This window comes from Acanthopagrus latus, chromosome 7, assembly GCF_904848185.1.
Source record: "Acanthopagrus latus isolate v.2019 chromosome 7, fAcaLat1.1, whole genome shotgun sequence".
Taxonomy (NCBI): domain Eukaryota; kingdom Metazoa; phylum Chordata; class Actinopteri; order Spariformes; family Sparidae; genus Acanthopagrus; species Acanthopagrus latus.
In genome coordinates this window covers 148251-169035 of record NC_051045.1, presented here as the reverse complement: position 1 = coordinate 169035, position 20785 = coordinate 148251, and the positions used below count along the sequence as shown (strand labels likewise).

The 20785-nt window shown below is 44.8% G+C and overlaps 1 protein-coding gene across 3 annotated transcripts; it reads left to right on the top strand.

Moving 5' to 3' along the window:
• Positions 1 to 249: 249 nt before the first annotated feature.
• On the top strand, positions 250 to 19949 carry abcd1 (ATP-binding cassette, sub-family D (ALD), member 1). Of its 3 annotated transcripts, none has more exons than XM_037103843.1 (17): positions 250 to 392; positions 1453 to 1711; positions 1785 to 1897; positions 3259 to 3416; positions 4330 to 4517; positions 4922 to 5096; positions 5372 to 5562; positions 5680 to 5860; positions 5938 to 6080; positions 6275 to 6470; positions 8485 to 8579; positions 14269 to 14414; positions 14607 to 14752; positions 15091 to 15175; positions 18171 to 18296; positions 18585 to 18672; positions 19145 to 19949. In XM_037103843.1, exons 2-17 carry the CDS (start codon positions 1583 to 1585, stop codon positions 19271 to 19273), a joined length of 2289 nt encoding a protein of 762 aa, XP_036959738.1. In that variant the 5' UTR covers positions 250 to 392; positions 1453 to 1582; the 3' UTR covers positions 19274 to 19949. The 3 variants fall into 3 exon arrangements, with proteins under 3 accessions (XP_036959738.1, XP_036959737.1, XP_036959739.1); XM_037103842.1 differs by having other exon boundaries at positions 362 to 495; XM_037103844.1 differs by lacking the exon at positions 250 to 392 and adding an exon at positions 570 to 857.
• Positions 19950 to 20785: the final 836 nt, after the last annotated feature.

Below are 20785 nucleotides of genomic sequence, written 5' to 3'. Positions count from 1 at the left end.
CTCAACGGTGTGTAAACTGTCATTAATGAAGCTTTAAAGAAGCAGCAAGTGTGATGAGACTCTGAGCTGTTTAAAGGTCCACTGAAGAGTTTAGAAATGATCAGCTGATGAACGTAAACACAGAGTCTGAAGTGAAGTCAGTCTGTTTCCCTGCAGGAAAAACCAGCATAGACCAGCACTAAAACCAGCAAAACACAACATATGCTGGTCTTGCTGGTGACTGTGTTCAACATGAATACATTCATGTCAGTCTGGATGAGGACACGTCTCTGTAGGAAGGAAGGGAAGGTAAAGCCAGCAGAAGAGGAAGAACGTAGGATTTGTGTAGGAAAGGAGGGAAGGAGGGAAGGAGGGGGCTGTTGTCCGCATTAGGACGCGGCCCATCCTGTCAGGTAAACAGAGCAGAACTTTCTCCTCCGTACGGCGACATTAAACAGCTTTAACGTGTTAAATGATTAATCTTAGTGTGTGTTTTGATAGATGACATGTTCACAGGTGAGTACTCTGTGTCTTGGTCACATGTGACGTCAGATGAAGCAGATTAAAGCGGTAAACTTTGACCTCTTTTCATGTTCACATCACAGAAACAAAGTTCCTCTTCTGTTAGCGGCGGTTAGCTTCAGTTAGCATCGCTCAGTTAGCTGCCGAGTTGTTTTTTTGTTGTTGTTTTTTTTAACTCGGGCTAAAGCTTTAGTTCGGTTTGGTACCAGTCGAGCGGTGGCGGTACCGGCACCTGTAGTTCTCAGATATGTAAACAGTCCGTGTGAGAGTGAACTCAGTGAACAGCAGCAGTTAGCTCAGTGCTGTGAGCCACCGGCTAGTGAGAAGCTAACGCTAATCGGAGCTGCGGTGAACAGGTCTGTGACGTCACCTCCATTTGAGCAGCTCAACCACAGTGTATGTGTGTGTGTGTGTGTGTGTGTGTGTGTGTGTGTGTGTGTGTGTCACAATGTCTGATCACCCTGATCGATCCCTGACAGGTTCAAGTACAACTGAGGAATTTTACGTTCACGTCGTCCACGTTGAAATGTCCCCGAGACAGTTCTGAGTGTTTTGAATTGAACTGGATCAATACACAAAGCGATTAGAGATGAAATATTAATTTTAAATCACATTTCAACAAATTGATGTTTCTGTCAGCTGACTATGACTCATATATTTATTTAGACGATGTAGATAAACGTTTGATTTATTTTATTTTACTATGATGCTAAAAGTCAGTAAACAAAGATATTGATTTCCTGTTCTGGTAAAGTTCTAATTATTTTACTGAGCTGTTTTTAAAAGATGAACCCTTAATCTCTCAGAACTTCAATAATACGATTGAACAGAATTGATCAGTAAGACCACAGAATGGATCAGAGAATGTGGCTAAAGTCTCAGATTTGATGATTTTGATAAATTTGTACCTGATCAGATATATTGACAGGTGATCATGTTGCGTTTTTACAGGTGGGGGATCAGATCTGAGGTCATCATGTTTTTACCTTGAAGACAAGGCTGGGACCAGCTGCAGTTTGGACTCCTGTAACTCGCTGCTGTTACCGTCCTCTGATTGGTCACCTATCGCCTGCCTGTCAGCATGCAGCTGACCTATCAGAAGCTGCCAGTCCAGCTGAGGCGGAGCTCCAGACTCAGGAAGCTGACGGCTGTGCTGCTCGCCGCCTATGCCATCAAAAAACTGTCACCGTACGTCTGGAGGAAGATACAGGTGAGACACACACACACATGAACGTACACAAAAACACACTGCAGTTACCTGTATATTAACTGTTGTTTTTCAGAGGAGTGCAGCTGGTAAACACCTGGGCGGAGCTAATATACATGTGGGCGTGGTCAGCACCTCCTCTGACTCTGTGGAAAACAGTGGAGAGAAGAAGAAGAAGAAAGGCAGCAGGTGTGTGTGTGTGTGTGTGTGTGTGTGATTCTGTATTCTACATCTTCTACAGTAAAGCCGCTCCTACAGAAACCCACCCTGGACTCAGCTGACATCTGAAACTACAGACCTTCATCTCTTCTTCATTCCTCTCTAAACCCTGGAACATGCCATCTACAACCAGCTGTCCTCCTATCTTTCACAAAATGACCTCTTTGACCCAAATCAGACTTCAGGACTGCTCACTGCTCTGAGACGGGCCTCCTCACAGTGACTGAGTCACTCGGTGCCTCCAGAACCTCGTCCCACTTGTCAGTCCTCGTTCTCCTCAACTTATCTTCTGTGTTTGGCACAGTCAACCATAAATTCCTCCTATCTACTCGGTTGAAGATCTCTGAATGTCTGCATCATCTCTGCTTGGACAGCTGCTCATCACCTCAAACTCAACCTGAGTAAACCTGAACTCCTCTTCATCCCGGGACAGACTGCCCTCACATGGACCTGTCAGTCACTGTCCAGGACGTCACAGTATCACCTTCATTGACTGAGGATCCTGGGCGTAATCCTCGACGAGGGACTGTCCTGCCCCCTCATCATCACTGCTGTGGCCTGATCCTGCAGATTTGTCCTCTACAACATCTGCAGGATCCGGTCTTTCCTCAGGAGGGACGCAGCCCAACTCCTGGTCCAAGCTCTAGTCATCTCCCTCCTGAACTACTGCAACTCCCGCTTGGCCTGACTCCCAGCCTCTGCAACTAAACTGTTGCAGCGTATCCCGATTCCAGATGATGGTGCTGGTCTTCAAGGCCGTCAACAGAACTGAACTCGTCTACCTCCAAACCCTGGTCAGACCACACACTCCAGTTAGAGCACTGCACTCTTCTACATCAGCGGGCCGGCTGGTTCCGCCATCACTGAGCGCAAACAAAGCTGCTCAGAGAAGTCATGACTCTTCTCTGTTCTGGAGCCTCAGAGGTGGAACGAACTCCCGACCAGCATCAGGACAGCAGAGTCTCTGTGTCTGCAGCAGGAGACTCAGGACTCATTTGTTCAGAGTTCACCTCAACCCCACAGTGCACGATTCCCCGGCTTTCTTTGTTAATTACACACTGGTACAGCTATATGCTGGAGCTGCTTGGTTCTGTTTAGTGTGTGTGTGTGTTATTGTGTGTGTGTCAGTGTACAAAATGCAGATGTTGATTTTTTTTTTTTTCTACGGACCAACAAATATCCACCAACATCATGATAGCTTCATCTTAGTAAACCAGAGTTAAACCAGCTAAAGCAGCTAAACTGTAAGAAAACTGAATGAATCTGGTTTCATGATCCAGACTTGTGGTCTATCAGACCCGTCTCACAGGTGTGTGTCTGTCTGTCTTCAGGTCTCCTTCAGTGAATAGGGAGTTTGTCCTCAGACTGTCCCGTCTCTTGAAGCTATTGTTTCCACGGTTACTGTGTCCAGAGATCGGGCTGCTGGCTCTGCACTCTCTGACCCTGATGTCCAGAACCTTCCTGTCCATCTACGTTGCTGCTCTGGATGGTCTGTCTTTTTTTCAGCATTAATCCCTCAGTCATACACAGAGGAGGTGCAAATAACGATTGTTTGTGCTCTGATGAGATGAAATGTTTCAGCAGTGTTTAAGTGTTTAAAGAAATATTGTGTTGGAATACCACATCTCTCACACAGCTGATTATAGGACATCAAATTGTCTTCTACATATACGTCTGATATTTTCTCAACACCTTTGCTAAACTAATAATAATGCAGGTGTGCCTCCAACATGTTGGTGTGCAGAGGACCAGACTGAGATGGTATTTTGAAGAAAGGGATTCTTAGTCTGAGTGTAAATAAAGGTTGAGAGGAAATCCTGATGTTGATGTCTGTTCTGTAGTCCCCCAAGCTAGAAGGATTGCCAGTGAAAAATAGTACATTGCTGACCTCAGCTGGGCGGTCCAGTTGTTAAGCCTTCCTCTTTCAGATGGTGAATATATTAGCCTTCGCCTCAGTCTGGCCTTTTATTTTCGTTTTCAATCAAAAACAATAGGGCCAGTTTGGAATGATTCATTTCTTGCCCTAATATATTCCCAACGGTTTACATTATATTCAAGGTTGATGCCCTCATGAGCTCTTATAGCCGACAAACAGAAAGGTGACAGTGCCACCCTGTCTAGTGGATCATTTGACAGTTAATGATTCAGAAACATTATTATTAAGTCAATATTTTAACAGTTGGGTTTGTATAAGAGCTTTATCCACCCTAAACATCATGTCTGGTGGTTCGTTCAGTTTTAGAATTAAGGTTATCGTTGCAGGTCTCAGTGATGGAGGGAGTTCTCCCCTTCTATAGAGTCTGTCTGTCTGCTGACAGCCCAAATGTTCCTTTATAGTTCAGAGTTTTAGTTGTTCCCAATGTCTAGAACCTCAGTACTGATCAGTAGTCTTGATCCCTCAGGTGTGATAGTGAGGTGTATCGTTCAGAAAGACCCTCAGGCCTTCATGCTGCAGCTCTCTAAGTGGCTCCTCGTTGCCGTTCCTGCAACTTTCATCAACAGTGCCATCAGATTCCTGGAGGGTCAGCTGAGCCTCAGGTTCAGAAGCCGATTGGTCGACCATGCCTACAACCTGTACTTCACCAACCAGGTAACACACACACACACACACACCTAAAGCACTGTTTAGCTGTGCAGCGATCCTTTCTGTTCACATTTGATTTAATTTGTTGTTACTAGTAGACGGAACATAAACTGTAACAAAACACAACTGTTAAAAACATAAGAAATCAAATCAGAATGTGTGTATGTGCACAGACGCACAGACCAGCTGAACACATGAGACACTTAATATCTGTTTGTGTTCAGTCAGTTTTCCCAGTGTTGTGTGTGAGTCGTTGTTTTTTACATTCCCTAATGCTCATTTAAACCGTCCAGAACTCATGTTAGTCCCTCATGGTCCAGAGCTCGTTACAGTTCCCTGGTGAGACTGTTGGGTCGGACGTTATCAGGTTCTGTCTCTGTCTCTGACTGACTCTGTCTCTGACTCTGCAGACATACTATCGTGTCAGTAACATGGACGGGCGTCTGTCCAATCCCGATCAGTCTCTCACTGAAGACATCGTCATGTTTTCAGCCTCCATCGCTCATCTCTACTCCAACCTCACTAAACCCATCCTGGACGTGGTCGTCACCTGTTATACCCTGCTGCGCACCGCTCAGTCCAAAGGTACACCTGGCATCCCCCGTGTCCCCCTGTGTCCCCCCCGTGTCCCCCCGAGTGTCCTGCTGTGTCACTTTAAGACAACCTGAGGGACACAGTCTGTCTGTGAGATTCATAGGAACCAATCAGCAGCTCCGTCCTTGTCAGTTTGAGCTGTGACTCAACCTGATTGGTTGATGTGTTTATTCATGTGTGGGACAAATCGACATTGTTCCAAAAGATGTTGCCTCATTTTTCAACTGTCATTTCACACCCGACCTCTGTGATCTTCCTCCACACAGGAGCGAACACAACATGGCCTTCCATCATCGCTGGCCTGGTGGTGGCGCTCACCGCCAAAGTCCTGCGCTCCTGCTCGCCTCGATTTGGGAAGCTGGTGGCCGAGGAGGCGAGGAGGAAAGGCGACCTGAGATACATGCACTCTCGCATCATCGCCAACTCTGAGGAGATCGCCTTCTACGGAGGACACAAGGTACACGCCCCCTGAACAGGAGGCGATGACACCATGAGCACGCCCTCTGGTGGACAGAGAGAGGACTGTAGCTGTGAATGCTGATGACATCATGCTGACAGTGTGTGTGACCGGCAGGTGGAGATGAAGCAGCTGCAGAGGAGCTACAGGTCTCTGTCCTCTCAGATCCATCAGATCCTGCTGAAGCGTCTGTGGTACGTCATGTTGGAGCAGTTCCTTATGAAGTACGTCTGGAGCGCCTCCGGCCTCGTCATGGTGGCCGTGCCCATCATCACCGCCACCGGATACTCCAAATATGGTAACAGACACCACACACTCAAACATACACACACTCTGAAAGGAATGAGAGTGACCTTTGACCTGTGACATCATCAGATTCTGAGGAGGTGAAACAGGCTGCCATGGTGATGAAGGAGGAGGAGCTAGTGAGCGAGAGAACGCAGGCCTTCACCACTGCCAGAAACCTCCTCAACGCTGGAGCGGACGCTGTGGAGAGGATCATGAGCTCCTACAAGGAGGTGCACATCCTGCTCCTCTGCACCCCATACTGCACCTCCTCTACCTCCTCTCCTACATTTTGCTACCACTTTTCTTATTTCTGTGAAACATTTTTCACCTCCTTGTTTCCTCTGAGGTCTTTTACAGTTTGTGCAGCATTATTGGTCCAACAAACTACCTGTGTGTGTGTGTGTGTGTGTGTGTGTGTGTACAGGTGACAGAGCTGGCAGGTTACGCTGCTCGAGTGTCTGAGATGTTGGATGTGTTTGAAGATGTGAACAAGGGAATCTACCGACGCTCTGCAGTCAGAAAGGAGGAGTCAGCAGGAGGAGGAGCAGCAGGAGGAGCAGGAGCAGAAGGAGCTGTGGTTCAGCACGGTCAGAGAGTCTGTGGGCATCTGGAGATCAGAGGTAGGAGCTGAGAGTTCAGACACATCTGGGACGAATTAATCATACAAATATGTGAAATACTCACCTTTGAATATGTCTCTACAAAACATCATGAAACAGGTGTTGCGTCACATTAGAGGTGACACAGGTGTTTTATTACATTAGAATGAAACACAGGCGAGCAGGACAGGGACTGGAGGAGAAACAGATCCTGCTGAGTGTGATGTCACTGCAGCTCTGATGGCTCACTGATAGGTAGGCAGGTCACATTCACCTGTCTCAGCTGACTGTCCTGCTCCGCTCCGCTCTGTAATCATGTATTAACATGTTAAAACAAGTTACAAACAAAGTGATGGACGGAAGCAGCTCCTGTTCTGTAGTCTGGTGGATCTGAACACTGCTCAGTTATAAAGCAGCTCACCTGTGTCAGGTCGTCTTTATAATTTCATTACATTACAACAAACATGAACAGTCAGCAGGGATGTATTCCAGAAAGCGGGTTTTGTGAAAACTCTTGAGTTTGTTAACCCTGAGATGAGAGAAACTCTGAGTTTTCAGTTCCAGAAAGAGAGGTAAGTTAAACTCTGGGTCTGTTACTGCTGTAACTTCCTCTGTGAACATAACCTGTTGGCAGGTTTACCTGAAGAAACCCTGAGTCTGACGGAGCTGTCTGACAGCGGCTGTCCTTTCCTTCTCAGTCTGATCATGTTGAAGCAGAAATAATTCACAAAGTTTTACACCAGGAGGAGAATTTAGATTCATTTACATGAGCTCTCACTCCCTGACGAGGACTGAACCGAACAGCAGTCCGTCATTTATATTCTCCAGCCGCACAACGAATATCAGGCTGCACGTCACCACTGACGTCTCAGATCTGAACAATCCTCTCTGTTAAAAAAAAAAAAAAAAAAATTTGAATCACTTTGCAGGTTAATCAATCACCTTCCAGCAGCCAGAAAAAGAGAATTAACTCACATTTCATTTGGCTTTCTTTAGTTCCCCACAGATAACTACAAAAGTAACCATCAGTATAGTCTATTGTATTTTTTCCAACAACGTCATTTCAAAGTCCGCGTTTCTAGTTTGCTGCCATATTGAGTATAAGATGAAATGACTTCTAGTTCAGTCTGTAGACAGTCAGTGTGTGTCTGCCTCTAATGTTGGTGCTGGGGGTGTGTGACGCCCTCAGGATCAGCTCCTCTGGTCGCCCAGCGACCTGACTCAGGATCAGCTCCTCTGGTCGCCCAGCGACCTGACTCAGGATCAGCTCCTCTGGTTGTGTTATTTGTGTTAAACATTTTCTGTTGGTGGTAAAAGCTACTACAAGTTAAAATATCCACTGAATAAACTTTTACTTTGTTTAATATGTGAAATAAAACCAAAATGAGGAGCCATCGTGAGACTGTTTTCATATTTCATTTTCAGCCGATTTCAATTAAATAAAACAGCCTAAATTGAAATAAAACAAAACACTGAACAACATTCAACAACTTCCTTAAAGGCTAATATAAATGAAAGTGATGTTAAATCCAAAATGAAAAGACGGCCACATCTAAAACTCTGTCAGTGATTTTTATTACAGCCACAGCTGTGTTACTTTTTTTCCCCAGAAAATGTCTGCTTCCTGTTGTCTTCCCTGTTACCATGGTTAATCACAGTATCGGAGCTCCATTGATGATGGCTTTTTACTATTTGTCAGGCACAAGCTCAACTCAGAGTTAACATACTCAGAGTCGACTTATCTAACTCAGATCAGCTGTTCTGGAACTGAAAACTCAGTTTCACCTCACAGGGTAAGTCAGCTCAGAGTTCAGGGTTAGACTCAGAGTTTGTTGAATCTGCTTTCTGGAGTTCCCCCCCAGAACATGAGTGCTGAGGTCTGTTTCTTACAACGTGATTGATGCATGAAGCTTTACCATGGTAGCATGTAGGACAGTAAACAGGAAGTGGGAAAGTTTGGAGCTCCAGTTTGAGTCGTGTGTGTGTGTGTGTGTGTGTGTGTGTCTGTGTGTGTGTGTGTGTCTGTGTCTCACAGGTCAGGTGATCAGTGTGGAGAAAGGAATTCACTGTGAGAACCTGCCAATCATCACTCCGACTGGAGACGTGGTTGTGTCCAGCCTCAACATCCAGGTAACTCACACACACACGCATGCACACACACACACACACACACACACACACAGGGCTGCCAGTGGTGCAGTGTGATCTGCTGACCACATGGTGTCAGTGTTGTTTCAGCTTTAGCTTATAGAATAAATCGTGTAAAATCAGCCCATAGGAGACAGAAAGCAGCTCCATCACAGAGACTCATTCTATACTACTGTCATCAGGATCATCCTGAGTCTAAATCCACCTGCGAGCAGAACAGGTGAGTCTGGATCAGTACAGTTTACATGTCTTGACAACACAGTGTCAGTGCCTCCGAATGTTCACAGTGAAGATCAATAAGATGGAAGCTGTGAACTTTCAGAAGCACTGACACTGTGTTGGTCAGGACGTGTTAACTGTACCCTCACACACACCGTGGTGACCCTCACACACACCGTGGTGACCCTCACCTGGAGACTGATTGATTGATAATTAAATAATCTGTAGTGATCAATATTGATATGACACTGCAACAACAGGAGACACTGAAGATGACTTCCTGTGTTTCTGTCATCAACTCACATTGGATGGTGATGATGTCACTCCTGTTCTGAGCGCACTCAGTTCACTCCACTGCTTTAATCTCTTCTCCTCTGAGGTCAAAGGTCAGAGCACAGCCTCAGCTCATTAGCATTTACTGAAACACTGTGTGTGTGTGTGTGTGTGTGTATGTGTTTGTGCAGACAATAGAGGGATTATAGAGTGACATTTCATAGAGAGGAAGAGTGTGGAGGAAACAGAAGAAGAAGAAGAAGAGGAACATTGATGGAGACAGAAACTCCTCTCTGTCCTCTGATTCTTGACCTTTGACCTCTTTGCTGTGTGATTGGTCCGTTCTTCTTCACGTTCCGATTGTGAGGAAGAGTTTAGATGCTGAGATCTTCATATATTCAGATATGTGTCCGTATAATGTTTTATCTGAGCGCTTTGTCTCTTTCCTTCGGTCGCTCTGAGCACTTCCAGTTGAAAGTCTGTGAACTCTTCAGAAAGGTTCTGGTGACATCACCGTGGCTTTTCTTCTTTCTCGTGGCCTCAGCCATAATATTCACTGTATCTTTGTCTCCTATGGATGATGTCATCACCCACATCCTCCTCGCTCCGATGTCCTGATGTCAAATATAACACAAACAGATTGTAAACCACAGAGGATCAGTGTCCATGATACAGCTCGGGTGACCAGATATCAATAAGCCAAATGTGTGGATGTAGTCAAAAATAAATATTTCTATACTGCCTGGTAGCTCATAACATCATGCTTTCATCATCTTCTGGATGAGTTAGTAGCACACAATAGACCATACAGGTTAAAGATAAGACCTTCATTTACCGTGTGAGGAACAATTATTAGATGTTAAACAGTCCTTTGTATGTTTTAGAACAGGGGTCACCAACGTGGTGCCCGTGGGCACCAGGTAGCCCCCAAGGACCACATGAGTAGCCCTCAGGCCTGTTCTAAAAATGAAAACTGAATATTGATATTATTTGTCTCCCAGGTTGTTAAGTCATTGTTGATAATTATTGTGAGAAATCATTAGCGTGATCTGTGTCTTCACATAGATGAGTATCATTAATCATTAATAATCATATGTAACTAAAGGCAAACTGAGCAAATTTGTTATTTCAGAAGAGTGTATCAAACTGGTAGACCTTCGTATGACTCGGTAGCCATGAAGTAGCTTTCAGTTTCAAAAAGGTTGGTGATCCCTGTTTTAGAAGCATCTGAAGCCACTGAAAAAAATGGCGTGTGTGTGTTTTACTTCATAGGGGGAACTGTTGGTTTTTTTAATTCTCTCAAACAACTTTCCCCGGAGGCAGGTGCAATCTGAGAGTCAGTTAAGAACAGGTGGGCAGGCAGAGAGAGGGGAGGGTCTGCTCTCTCTCTCTCTCTCTCTCTCTCTGTCTCTCTCTCTCTCTGTCTCTCTCTCTCTGTCTCTCTCTCTCTCTCTGTCTCTCTCTCTGTCTCTCTCTCTGTCTCTCTCTCTGTCTCTCTGTCTCTCTCTCTCTCTCTCTATCTCTGTCTCTCTGTCTCTCTCTCTCTCTCTCTCTGTCTCTCTCTCTGTCTCTCTGTCTCTCTCTCTCTCTCTCTCTCTCTCTCTCTCTCTCTCTCTCTCTCTCTGTCTCTCTCTCTCTCTCTCTCTCTCTCTCTCTCTCTCTCTCTCTCTCTCTGTCTCTCTCTCTGTCTCTCTCTGTCTCTCTCTGTCTCTGTCTCTCTCTCTCTCTCTGTCTCTGTCTCTCTCTCTCTGTCTCTCTCTGTCTCTCTCTGTCTCTCTGTCTCTCTCTCTCTCTGTCTCTCTCTCTCTCTCTCTTTTTCGTCACGGGGCACCACCACAGCACCACTCTCGCGATTTTCCACAGGGGAATTGTCTAGTTATTATTATTATTGACGGATGCTGACACAGACCGGTGATGACAGCCGTCCCTCCTTACTTCACAGCCACTGAATAAATTACCAATTTTAGAGGAAGCATCTGTCCTTTTTGAAAACTAGATTCAGTTAAATTGTGTGAGAAGTGATTAAAATGCTGTGCAGTCCCACACAAAGCGTGATATCTGGTCACCCTACATACAGTGGCAGCTGTCAACATATTGTTGTCATAGAGACGGGACGCCCATGCAGGGTTTTTCTCACTGAGCACAAAAGTTTCATCTTAGAGCTCCTGACAGCACAGCCAGCAGTCTGAGGACAATGTTTTCAGGATGTAGAGCTGATCATATGACTGCAGGAGCTTTACCTGTTAGCAAATATCTTGTCACTGATGACGACATCATCATCATCATCATCATCAGCTCCATTAAATGTGACCAGGTTCATCAGCAGACAGTCAACTTCTCACAGACCTGTAAATACTGCAGCTTTCTAATTTATCTGATGTCACAGAACATCACACTTAATGTTGACCAAGCTTAGTGTTCATGTTTAACTTTTCTTTTCAATATCATTCATCTGATGATAGACGTCTCATGATTTTCATTTTAGTGCAACTGGGCTGTATTATTGATTCCTGTGATTTGGCTTATAAATTCTGATTAAGCCACTAGCTTACCTTGGTAGTAGGACTAAGTGGTCAGGTGTGGTCTATTCAGCATTCACCTAGGAGCTAGCTCACTTCTTCTGATGAAAGTGGCCACCTCCAGGACCACAACATGAAACAGTTGTAACAACCAAGATAAAATATAGATAATTACGCTGTGCATATACAAATGAAGACCAATATACAGTGGGGCAAATAAGTATTTAGTCAACCACCAATTGTGCAAGTTCTCCTACTTGAAAAGATTAGAGAGGCCTGTAATTGTCAACATGGGTAAACCTCAACCATGAGAGACAGAATGTGGAAAAAGAGTGGAAAGTAAGTATTTGGTCAGCTACAAAGAAGCAAGATTTCTGGCTGTCAAAGAGGTCTAACTTCTTCTAATGAGGTCTAACGAGGCTCCACTCGTTACCTGTATTAATGGCACCTGTTTTAACTCATTATCGGTATAAAAGACACCTGTCCACAACCTCAGTCAGTCACACTCCAAACTCCACTATGGCCAAGACCAAAGAGCTGTCGAAGGACACCAGAGACAAAATTGTAGACCTGCACCAGGCTGGGAAGACTGAATCTGCAATAGGTAAAACGCTTGGTGTAAAGAAATCAACTGTGGGAGCAATTATTAGAAAATGGAAGACATACAAGACCACTGATAATCTCCCTCGATCTGGGGCTCCATGCAAGATCTCACCCCGTGGCGTCAAAATGATAACAAGAACGGTGAGCAAAAATCCCAGAACCACACGGGGGGACCTAGTGAATGACCTACAGAGAGCTGGGACCACAGTAACAAAGGCTACTATCAGTAACACAATGCGCCGCCAGGGACTCAAATCCTGCACTGCCAGACGTGTCCCCCTGCTGAAGCCAGTACAGGTCCAGGCCCGTCTGCGGTTCGCTAGAGAGCATTTGGATGATCCAGAAGAGGACTGGGAGAATGTGTTATGGTCAGATGAAACCAAAATAGAACTTTTTGGTAGAAACACAGGTTCTCGTGTTTGGAGGAGAAAGAATACTGAATTGCATCCGAAGAACACCATACCCACTGTGAAGCATGGGGGTGGAAACATCATGCTTTGGGGCTGTTTTTCTGCAAAGGCACCAGGACGACTGATCTGTGTAAAGGAAAGAATGAATGGGGCCATGTATCGAGAGATTTTGAGTGAAAATCTCCTTCCATCAGCAAGGCCATTGAAGATGAGATGTGGCTGGGTCTTTCAGCATGACAATGATCCCAAACACACAGCCAGGGCAACAAAGGAGTGGCTTCGTAAGAAGCATTTCAAGGTCCTGGAGTGGCCTAGCCAGTCTCCAGATCTCAACCCCATAGAAAATCTGTGGAGGGAGTTGAAAGTCCGTGTTGCCCAACGACAGCCCCAAAACATCACTGCTCTAGAGGAGATCTGCATGGAGGAATGGGCCAAAATACCAGCAACAGTGTGTGAAAAGCTTGTGAAGAGTTACAGAAAACGTTTGGCCTCCGTTATTGCCAACAAAGGGTACATAACAAAGTATTGAGATGAACTTTTGGTATTGACCAAATACTTATTTTCCACCATGATTTGCAAATAAATTCTTTAAAAATCAAACAATGTGATTTTGCACAATTAGTGGTTGACTAAATACTGATTTGCCCCACTGTAAGCATCACAAAGGGCCTCTGATACAATATAGACAGTTGACAACTCAAAAGAAGTCAGTATTTCAGCAACTTACCTCTGGAACTATGTGATGCGCAGCAATGTAAGTGAATGAGGTCCAGCGCTCAAATGACAGTGTTTGGAACTAATCTGAGCTCCATAACCCGGAAGTAGGCGGTAAAAAGAGCCGGAGGTCTATGGGAGTGTCACCACTCTGTTTTCTTTATCACTCTGGTGCAGATACTCTGTTGTTCTCTTGCTGCTCCTCTTTCAATAATCTGCTTATTCTTCTGCATGTTTCATGATTCATGACTTCCTCCACATTCATCACCAGACAAACTTCTCAGTGAGAATGTCAACATTTCAAATGCTGTCAGCCAGAAACTCCATCCATACTTGGAAATATTCACAAAGATTTGGACTTCCTCATGAATGAATGAATGAATGCAAATTTGTTTCAAATATGTAAAAACAAAACAAAAAGTTAAATGTGTTAAATTAAAAGAGACACTGACACACCTGAAAAGGAGCAGGAAGAAGCTACACTTCTTTAATCTGCCTCTTATTAATCTAATCAATCATAATCAGTTAACTTAAGTCCTCAACCTGTGTTCCTTCATACGCTCCCATCTAACTATATACAATTCCAAATACTATGTGTACAATTATAATCACATATTGAAAATAGATATATTTACATACACACCCATATATGCATGTATATATAAGTACTGAACACATGTACATATACATATGCTCACTTACACACACAGATATACATACGTAGATTGCTATATATTACTATATACACAATATATCTGTCTGTCTATCCTAAAGTACCTCATGATATCCTTAATTCTTACCTCACTGTGATGAAACCTCAAATAGATCAGAGACAGCATTGCAGTCTGGCATCAGACCTGGTGTGTGTGTGTGTGTGTGTGTGTGTGTGTGTGTGTGTGTGTGTGTGTGTGTGTGTGTGTGTGTGTGTGTCAGGTGGATGAAGGGATGAACGTGTTGATCACAGGTCCAAACGGCTGTGGGAAGAGTTCTCTGTTCAGGATCCTCAGTGGACTGTGGCCCGTTTATGGAGGAGTTCTGTACCGACCAGAACCACAGCACATGTTCTACATCCCACAGAGGTACTAGTACTACGATTACTACAAATACTACAACTGCGTCATTGTCACTCAGTGACATCGTGGAGCCTCTGCAGGTGTCCTGTCAGTGGTCATAAACACCTGCAGGTGGAATTACACCTGTCAACTAACCGGCCATCCAGTGGCACTGTAGAAGTGTAGTAATATGGCACTGATGCAGTATTGTCTGTACAGGCCCTACATGTCTGAGGGGACCCTGAGGGACCAGGTGATCTATCCAGACTCTGTGGAGGAGATGGTTCAGAGAGGAGTCTCAGTTTCAGATCTGGAGCAGATCCTCCGGACCGTCCACCTGCTCTACATTTTGGACAGAGAGGGAGGTCTGTGTGTGTGTGTGTGTCTGTGTCTGTGTGTCTGTGTGTTCAGGATTAAAGAGTCAATCCAGCAGCTGATCTGCCGGTAAATAATCTGATCCAATCAGAACGAGCTCAGTGACTTCATGGTCCTGTAAACACATAAAGTGTGTTAATGTCATGACATCACTTTCACTCAGTACTACACACAGTACTACACACAGTACTACACACAGTACTACAATCAGTACTACACACAGCACTACACACAGTACTACACACAGTACTACAATCAGTACTACACACAGCACTACACAGAGTACTACACTCAGTACTACATGTGTAACACAGTATCTGTGTGGCAGGTTGGGAGTCTGTCAGTGACTGGAAAGACGTTCTGTCTGGAGGAGAGAAACAGAGGATGGGGATGGCTCGCATGTTCTACCACCGGTAAATATTCACTGACTGTTCACTGTTCACTGACTGTTTACTGTTAACTGACTGCTCACTGTTAGCTGACTGTTCACTGACTGTTTACTGTTAACTGACTGCTCACTGGTAGCTGACTGTTCACTGACTGTTTACTGTTAACTGACTGTTTACTGTTCACTGACTGTTCACTGTTAGCTGACTGTTCACTGGTAGCTGACTGTTTACTGTTCACTGACTGTTCACTGACTGTTTACTGTTAACTGTTTATTGTTCACTGACTGTTCACTGTTCTCTGACTGTTCACTGTTAGCTGACTGTTTATTGTTCACTGACTGTTCACTGTTAGCTGACTGTATACTGTTCACTGACCGTTCACTGACTGTTCACTGTTAGCTGACTGTATACTGACTGTTCACTGACTGTTCACTGTTAGCTGACTGTTTTCTGTTCACTGACTGTTCACTGTTAGCTGACTGTTTATTGTTCACTGACTATCCACTGTTAGCTGACTGTTTACTGTTCACTGACTGTTCACTGTTAGCTGACTGTTTACTGACTGTTCACTGTTAGCTGACTGTTTTCTGTTCACTGACTGTTCCCTGTTAGCTGACTGTTTGCTGTTAGCTGACTGTTCACTGATCACTGACTGTTCACTGTTAGCTGACTGTTCACTGTTCGCTGACTGTTCACTGTTCGCTGACTGTTCCCTGTTCGCTGACTGTTGGCTGTTAGCTGACTGTTCACTGATCACTGACTGTTCACTGTTAGCTGACTGTTCACTGATCACTGACTGTTCACTGTTCGCTGACTGTTCCCTGTTCGCTGACTGTTCCCTGTTCGCTGACTGTTCACTGTTCGCTGACTGTTCCCTGTTCGCTGACTGTTCGCCGTTAGCTGACTGTTCGCCGTTAGCTGACTGTTCGCCGTTAGCTGACTGTTCACTGTTCGCTGACTGTTCCCTGTTCGCTGACTGTTCGCCGTTAGCTGACTGTTCACTGTTCGCTGACTGTTTACTGTTCACTGACTGTTCACTGTTAGCTGACTATTCACTGGTAGCTGACTGTTTACTGTTCACTGACTGTTCACTGACTGTTTACTGTTAACTGTTTATTGTTCACTGACTGTTCACTGTTCTCTGACTGTTCACTGTTAGCTGACTGTTTATTGTTCACTGACTGTTCACTGTTAGCTGACTGTATACTGTTCACTGACTGTTCACTGACTGTTCACTGTTAGCTGACTGTTTTCTGTTCACTGACTGTTCACTGTTAGCTGACTGTTTATTGTTCACTGACTATCCACTGTTAGCTGACTGTTTACTGTTCACTGACTGTTCACTGTTAGCTGACTGTTTACTGACTGTTCACTGTTAGCTGACTGTTTTCTGTTCACTGACTGTTCCCTGTTAGCTGACTGTTTGCTGTTAGCTGACTGTTCACTGATCACTGACTGTTCACTGTTAGCTGACTGTTCACTGTTCGCTGACTGTTCACTGTTCGCTGACTGTTCCCTGTTCGCTGACTGTTGGCTGTTAGCTGACTGTTCACTGATCACTGACTGTTCACTGTTAGCTGACTGTTCACTGATCACTGACTGTTCACTGTTCGCTGACTGTTCCCTGTTCGCTGACTGTTCCCTGTTCGCTGACTGTTCACTGTTCGCTGACTGTTCCCTGTTCGCTGACTGTTCGCCGTTAGCTGACTGTTCGCCGTTAGCTGACTGTTCGCCGTTAGCTGACTGTTCACTGTTCGCTGACTGTTCCCTGTTCGCTGACTGTTCGCCGTTAGCTGACTGTTCACTGTTCGCTGACTGTTTACTGTTCACTGACTGTTCACTGTTAGCTGACTATTCACTGGTAGCTGACTGTTTACTGTTCACTGACTGTTCACTGACTGTTTACTGTTAACTGTTTATTGTTCACTGACTGTTCACTGTTCTCTGACTGTTCACTGTTAGCTGACTGTTTATTGTTCACTGACTGTTCACTGTTAGCTGACTGTGTACTGTTCACTGACTGTTCACTGACTGTTCACTGTTAGCTGACTGTATACTGACTGTTCACTGACTGTTCACTGTTAGCTGACTGTATACTGTTCACTGACTGTTCACTGTTAGCTGACTGTTTTCTGTTCACTGACTGTTCACTGTTAGCTGACTGTTTATTGTTCACTGACTATCCACTGTTAGCTGACTGTTTACTGTTCACTGACTGTTCACTGTTAGCTGACTGTTTACTGACTGTTCACTGTTAGCTGACTGTTTTCTGTTCACTGACTGTTCCCTGTTAGCTGACTGTTTATTGTTCACTGACTGTTCACTGTTAGCTGACTGTGTACTGTTCACTGACCGTTCACTGACTGTTCACTGTTAGCTGACTGTATACTGACTGTTCACTGACTGTTCACTGTTAGCTGACTGTATACTGTTCACTGACTGTTCACTGTTAGCTGACTGTTTTCTGTTCACTGACTGTTCACTGTTAGCTGACTGTTTATTGTTCACTGACTATCCACTGTTAGCTGACTGTTTACTGTTCACTGACTGTTCACTGTTAGCTGACTGTTTACTGACTGTTCACTGTTAGCTGACTGTTTTCTGTTCACTGACTGTTCCCTGTTAGCTGACTGTTTGCTGTTAGCTGACTGTTCACTGATCACTGACTGTTCACTGTTAGCTGACTGTTCACTGATTACTGACTGTTCACTGTTCGCTGACTGTTCACTGTTCGCTGACTGTTCCCTGTTCGCTGACTGTTGGCTGTTAGCTGACTGTTCACTGATCACTGACTGTTCACTGTTCGCTGACTGTTCCCTGTTCGCTGACTGTTCGCTGACTGTTCCCTGTTCGCTGACTGTTCGCCGTTAGCTGACTATTCACTGTTCGCTGACTGTTCCCTGTTCGCTGACTGTTCGCCGTTAGCTGACTGTTCGCCATTAGCTGACTGTTCACTGTTAGCTGACTGTTCACGGTTCACTGACTCTCTCTCTCTGTTGTGTGAATGTCTCTCGCCCAGCCCTCGCTACGCTCTGTTGGACGAGTGTACCAGCGCCGTCAGCATTGACGTGGAGGGAAACATCTTCCAGGCTGCAAAGGATGCTGGGATAGCCCTGCTGTCAATCACACACAGACCCTCCCTGTGGTCAGTGCGCACCCACTCTCACACACAGACACACACACGCACTATTTTAAACATCATCAGCTGGGAATATGCTTGTGTGTGTGTGTGTGTGTGTGTGTGTGTGTGCGTGTGCGAGAGAGAGACGACAGAGTGTGTGTTGTCATCTCTCTCATCTGCCAGGTGTGTTGTACAGTTCAGTCAGGTGTAGTTTGGATGTAGTAGTGTGGTGAACCTGCAGGGGGCAGCAGAGCTCTGAGCAGCTCTCAGCTGCCACGCCCTCCTCACATCTCTGTCTTCTTCTCCTGACAGGAAGTACCACTCTCACCTGCTGCAGTTTGATGGAGAGGGAGGGTGGAGGTTTGAACGTCTGGACGCCTCCACCCGTCTGTCTCTGCAGGTCTGTCCCTAGTCCACACACAATTCCAGTTTACTGTCAGTCTCGGTCCTGGTCCTGGTCCTGGTCCTGGTTCTGTTCTCTTTCAGGTTGACCCTGTTTGCAAGTTTTAATGTTTGTGTATGGCTGGTCTCTGTGTGTTGGCCCTACGATTGGCTCGTTACCTGTCCAGGTGTAATTCCCCCCCCCCCCATGTCAGCTGGGACCAGTTCCAGCTCTAAGCTTTGGTTACCATGGTAACGAGCAGCAGCAGCACAACAACATGCCTGCGGCACATGGTGTGTGTGTGCGCGTGTGTGTGTGTGTGTAAACAGGGTGAGAAACATCAGCGAATCAACTGTCTCTGTGAGGTCATGTGGGTGGGTGGTGCCTGCAGGCTGGTGTAGTTGGCCAGGTTTGAAATGATCAGTGTAAAACTTTATTGAGATGGGACTCATTGACGATGTGTGCGTGTGTGTGTGTGTGTGTGTGTCAGGAGGAGAAGCAACGACTGGAGAGTCAGCTGTCAGGAATTCCCAAGATGCAACAGCGCTTGGCCGAGCTGTGTGTGCTGCTGGGGGAGAGAGAGGAGGAGGAGGAGGAGATGAAGAGGAGCCTGTTTTAACTGGTTACCATGGCGACAGAGGAGGCTGATCATGTGATTGAAACTTTTTTTTTTATGACCTGATCTTCCGGAGCTGAAGTTGTAATGAGCATGAACCACAGAAGAAGAAAAAGAGGGGGAGGAGGAGGAGGAGGAGGAGAGAGGAAGAAGAAGCAGCTGATTAATACTGAGAGAGTGTCAGTGTCTGATGAGCTGCAGATGAAAAGTTTCTGATCACGTCTGTTTATCAATGTTATTGATAATTTACTGACAGATGACGACTCATCTGATCGTCTGTCCAATCAGCTGTTCAGTTCTTCTGACAGTAGAACTTGACTTGGTCCAACACATTTATTCATGTTATTGTCCTCGTTCGACCTGTATGAATGATGTCACTGTGTTTCCTGTCATTTGATTGGCTGTTAACATGACTCTGAGGTCATGGTAACATTGTGACTGTGAAGTCATTTTCATTTTTGCCAATTTGATTCTTTTATTGTTTGTTTTTAGTGGAGCTGCTTCATCTGATCGGATCAATCAATCAGTCGTCCAGCAGCTCAGCTGATCAGTACATCAATACATGTGCCACTGTTTGATAAGGAAACAGAGTTTATTTTAGAGGAAACAGTTGAAGATGTTTCTTGTTTGTACTGATGATGAACTTTAGTAGAAAATAAAAATTATAACCATCTGCTAACCCATTGTCCGGCATTTTTCAAAATAAAGGTACTTTTCAAAATAAAGGTAGAGTTCAGAAATAATTTGGTCAAATCAAAAAGCTTTTGTTTGTTGTCAGCTGTTTTGTTCTGTTGACGCTGCAGTGACTGAAATCAGATTACATTTCATCTGACAGTAATTAAGTACATTTACTCCAGTGTTGTACTCAAGCACTATTTTGAGTATTTGTACTTTTTGTACTTTTTATGCTACTTGATACTTTTGCTGCCTTATTTCCTGCTGACCTTTCAAATTAAGAGTTAAACTGATGATCTGAAGATAAAAAGATGTGATGCTCACAAGTTAATTATCAATATTGATTGGCTGAGATAAACCAGAATACTTCCTGCACTGAGTCCAGTTTTAATAATCAATCATCAGTTTGAGTCATCCTTTTATAAAAACTGAAGATCTTTGAGGTGTTTTTAAACTTGAGATCATGTTATATAATCCAACTACTAATTGATTAATCCAGACAGCGTTTGACAAATAATAATGTCAATAATCCTCAGCTGCAGTCTGGATCAATAATCTGGGTTTGATTGGTCTCTTGGGGGTTTGATGACTCGAGCAGACAAATGGAACATGAGACATGATGAAGCTCAGTGAGACAGTGAGACTGAAATGGATCAGAGTCCTGATCCCTGTCAGAAACTGCAGCTGAAGAAGAAGAAGAGCCTGATGAGCTGGCAGGGTCCGCCACATATAAACGAAGTAATACAGTTTAAATGGTGTTGTTTGTTTGAAGATCTTTGTCTGCTCATCAACATTTCCTCAAATTACAGACTGCTCCTTTAACCACAGACATGAACAGTG

Bases quoted from the DNA above. Each gene is read 5' to 3' on its own strand.
- abcd1 (XM_037103843.1), top strand. From the start codon at position 1,583: ATGCAGCTGACCTATCAGAAGCTGCCAGTCCAGCTGAGGCGGAGCTCC. The intron at 1,712-1,784 runs GTGAGACACACA...GTTGTTTTTCAG, and splicing joins ACGTCTGGAGGAAGATACAG to AGGAGTGCAGCTGGTAAACA. The intron at 5,861-5,937 runs GTAACAGACACC...TGACATCATCAG, and splicing joins CACCGGATACTCCAAATATG to ATTCTGAGGAGGTGAAACAG.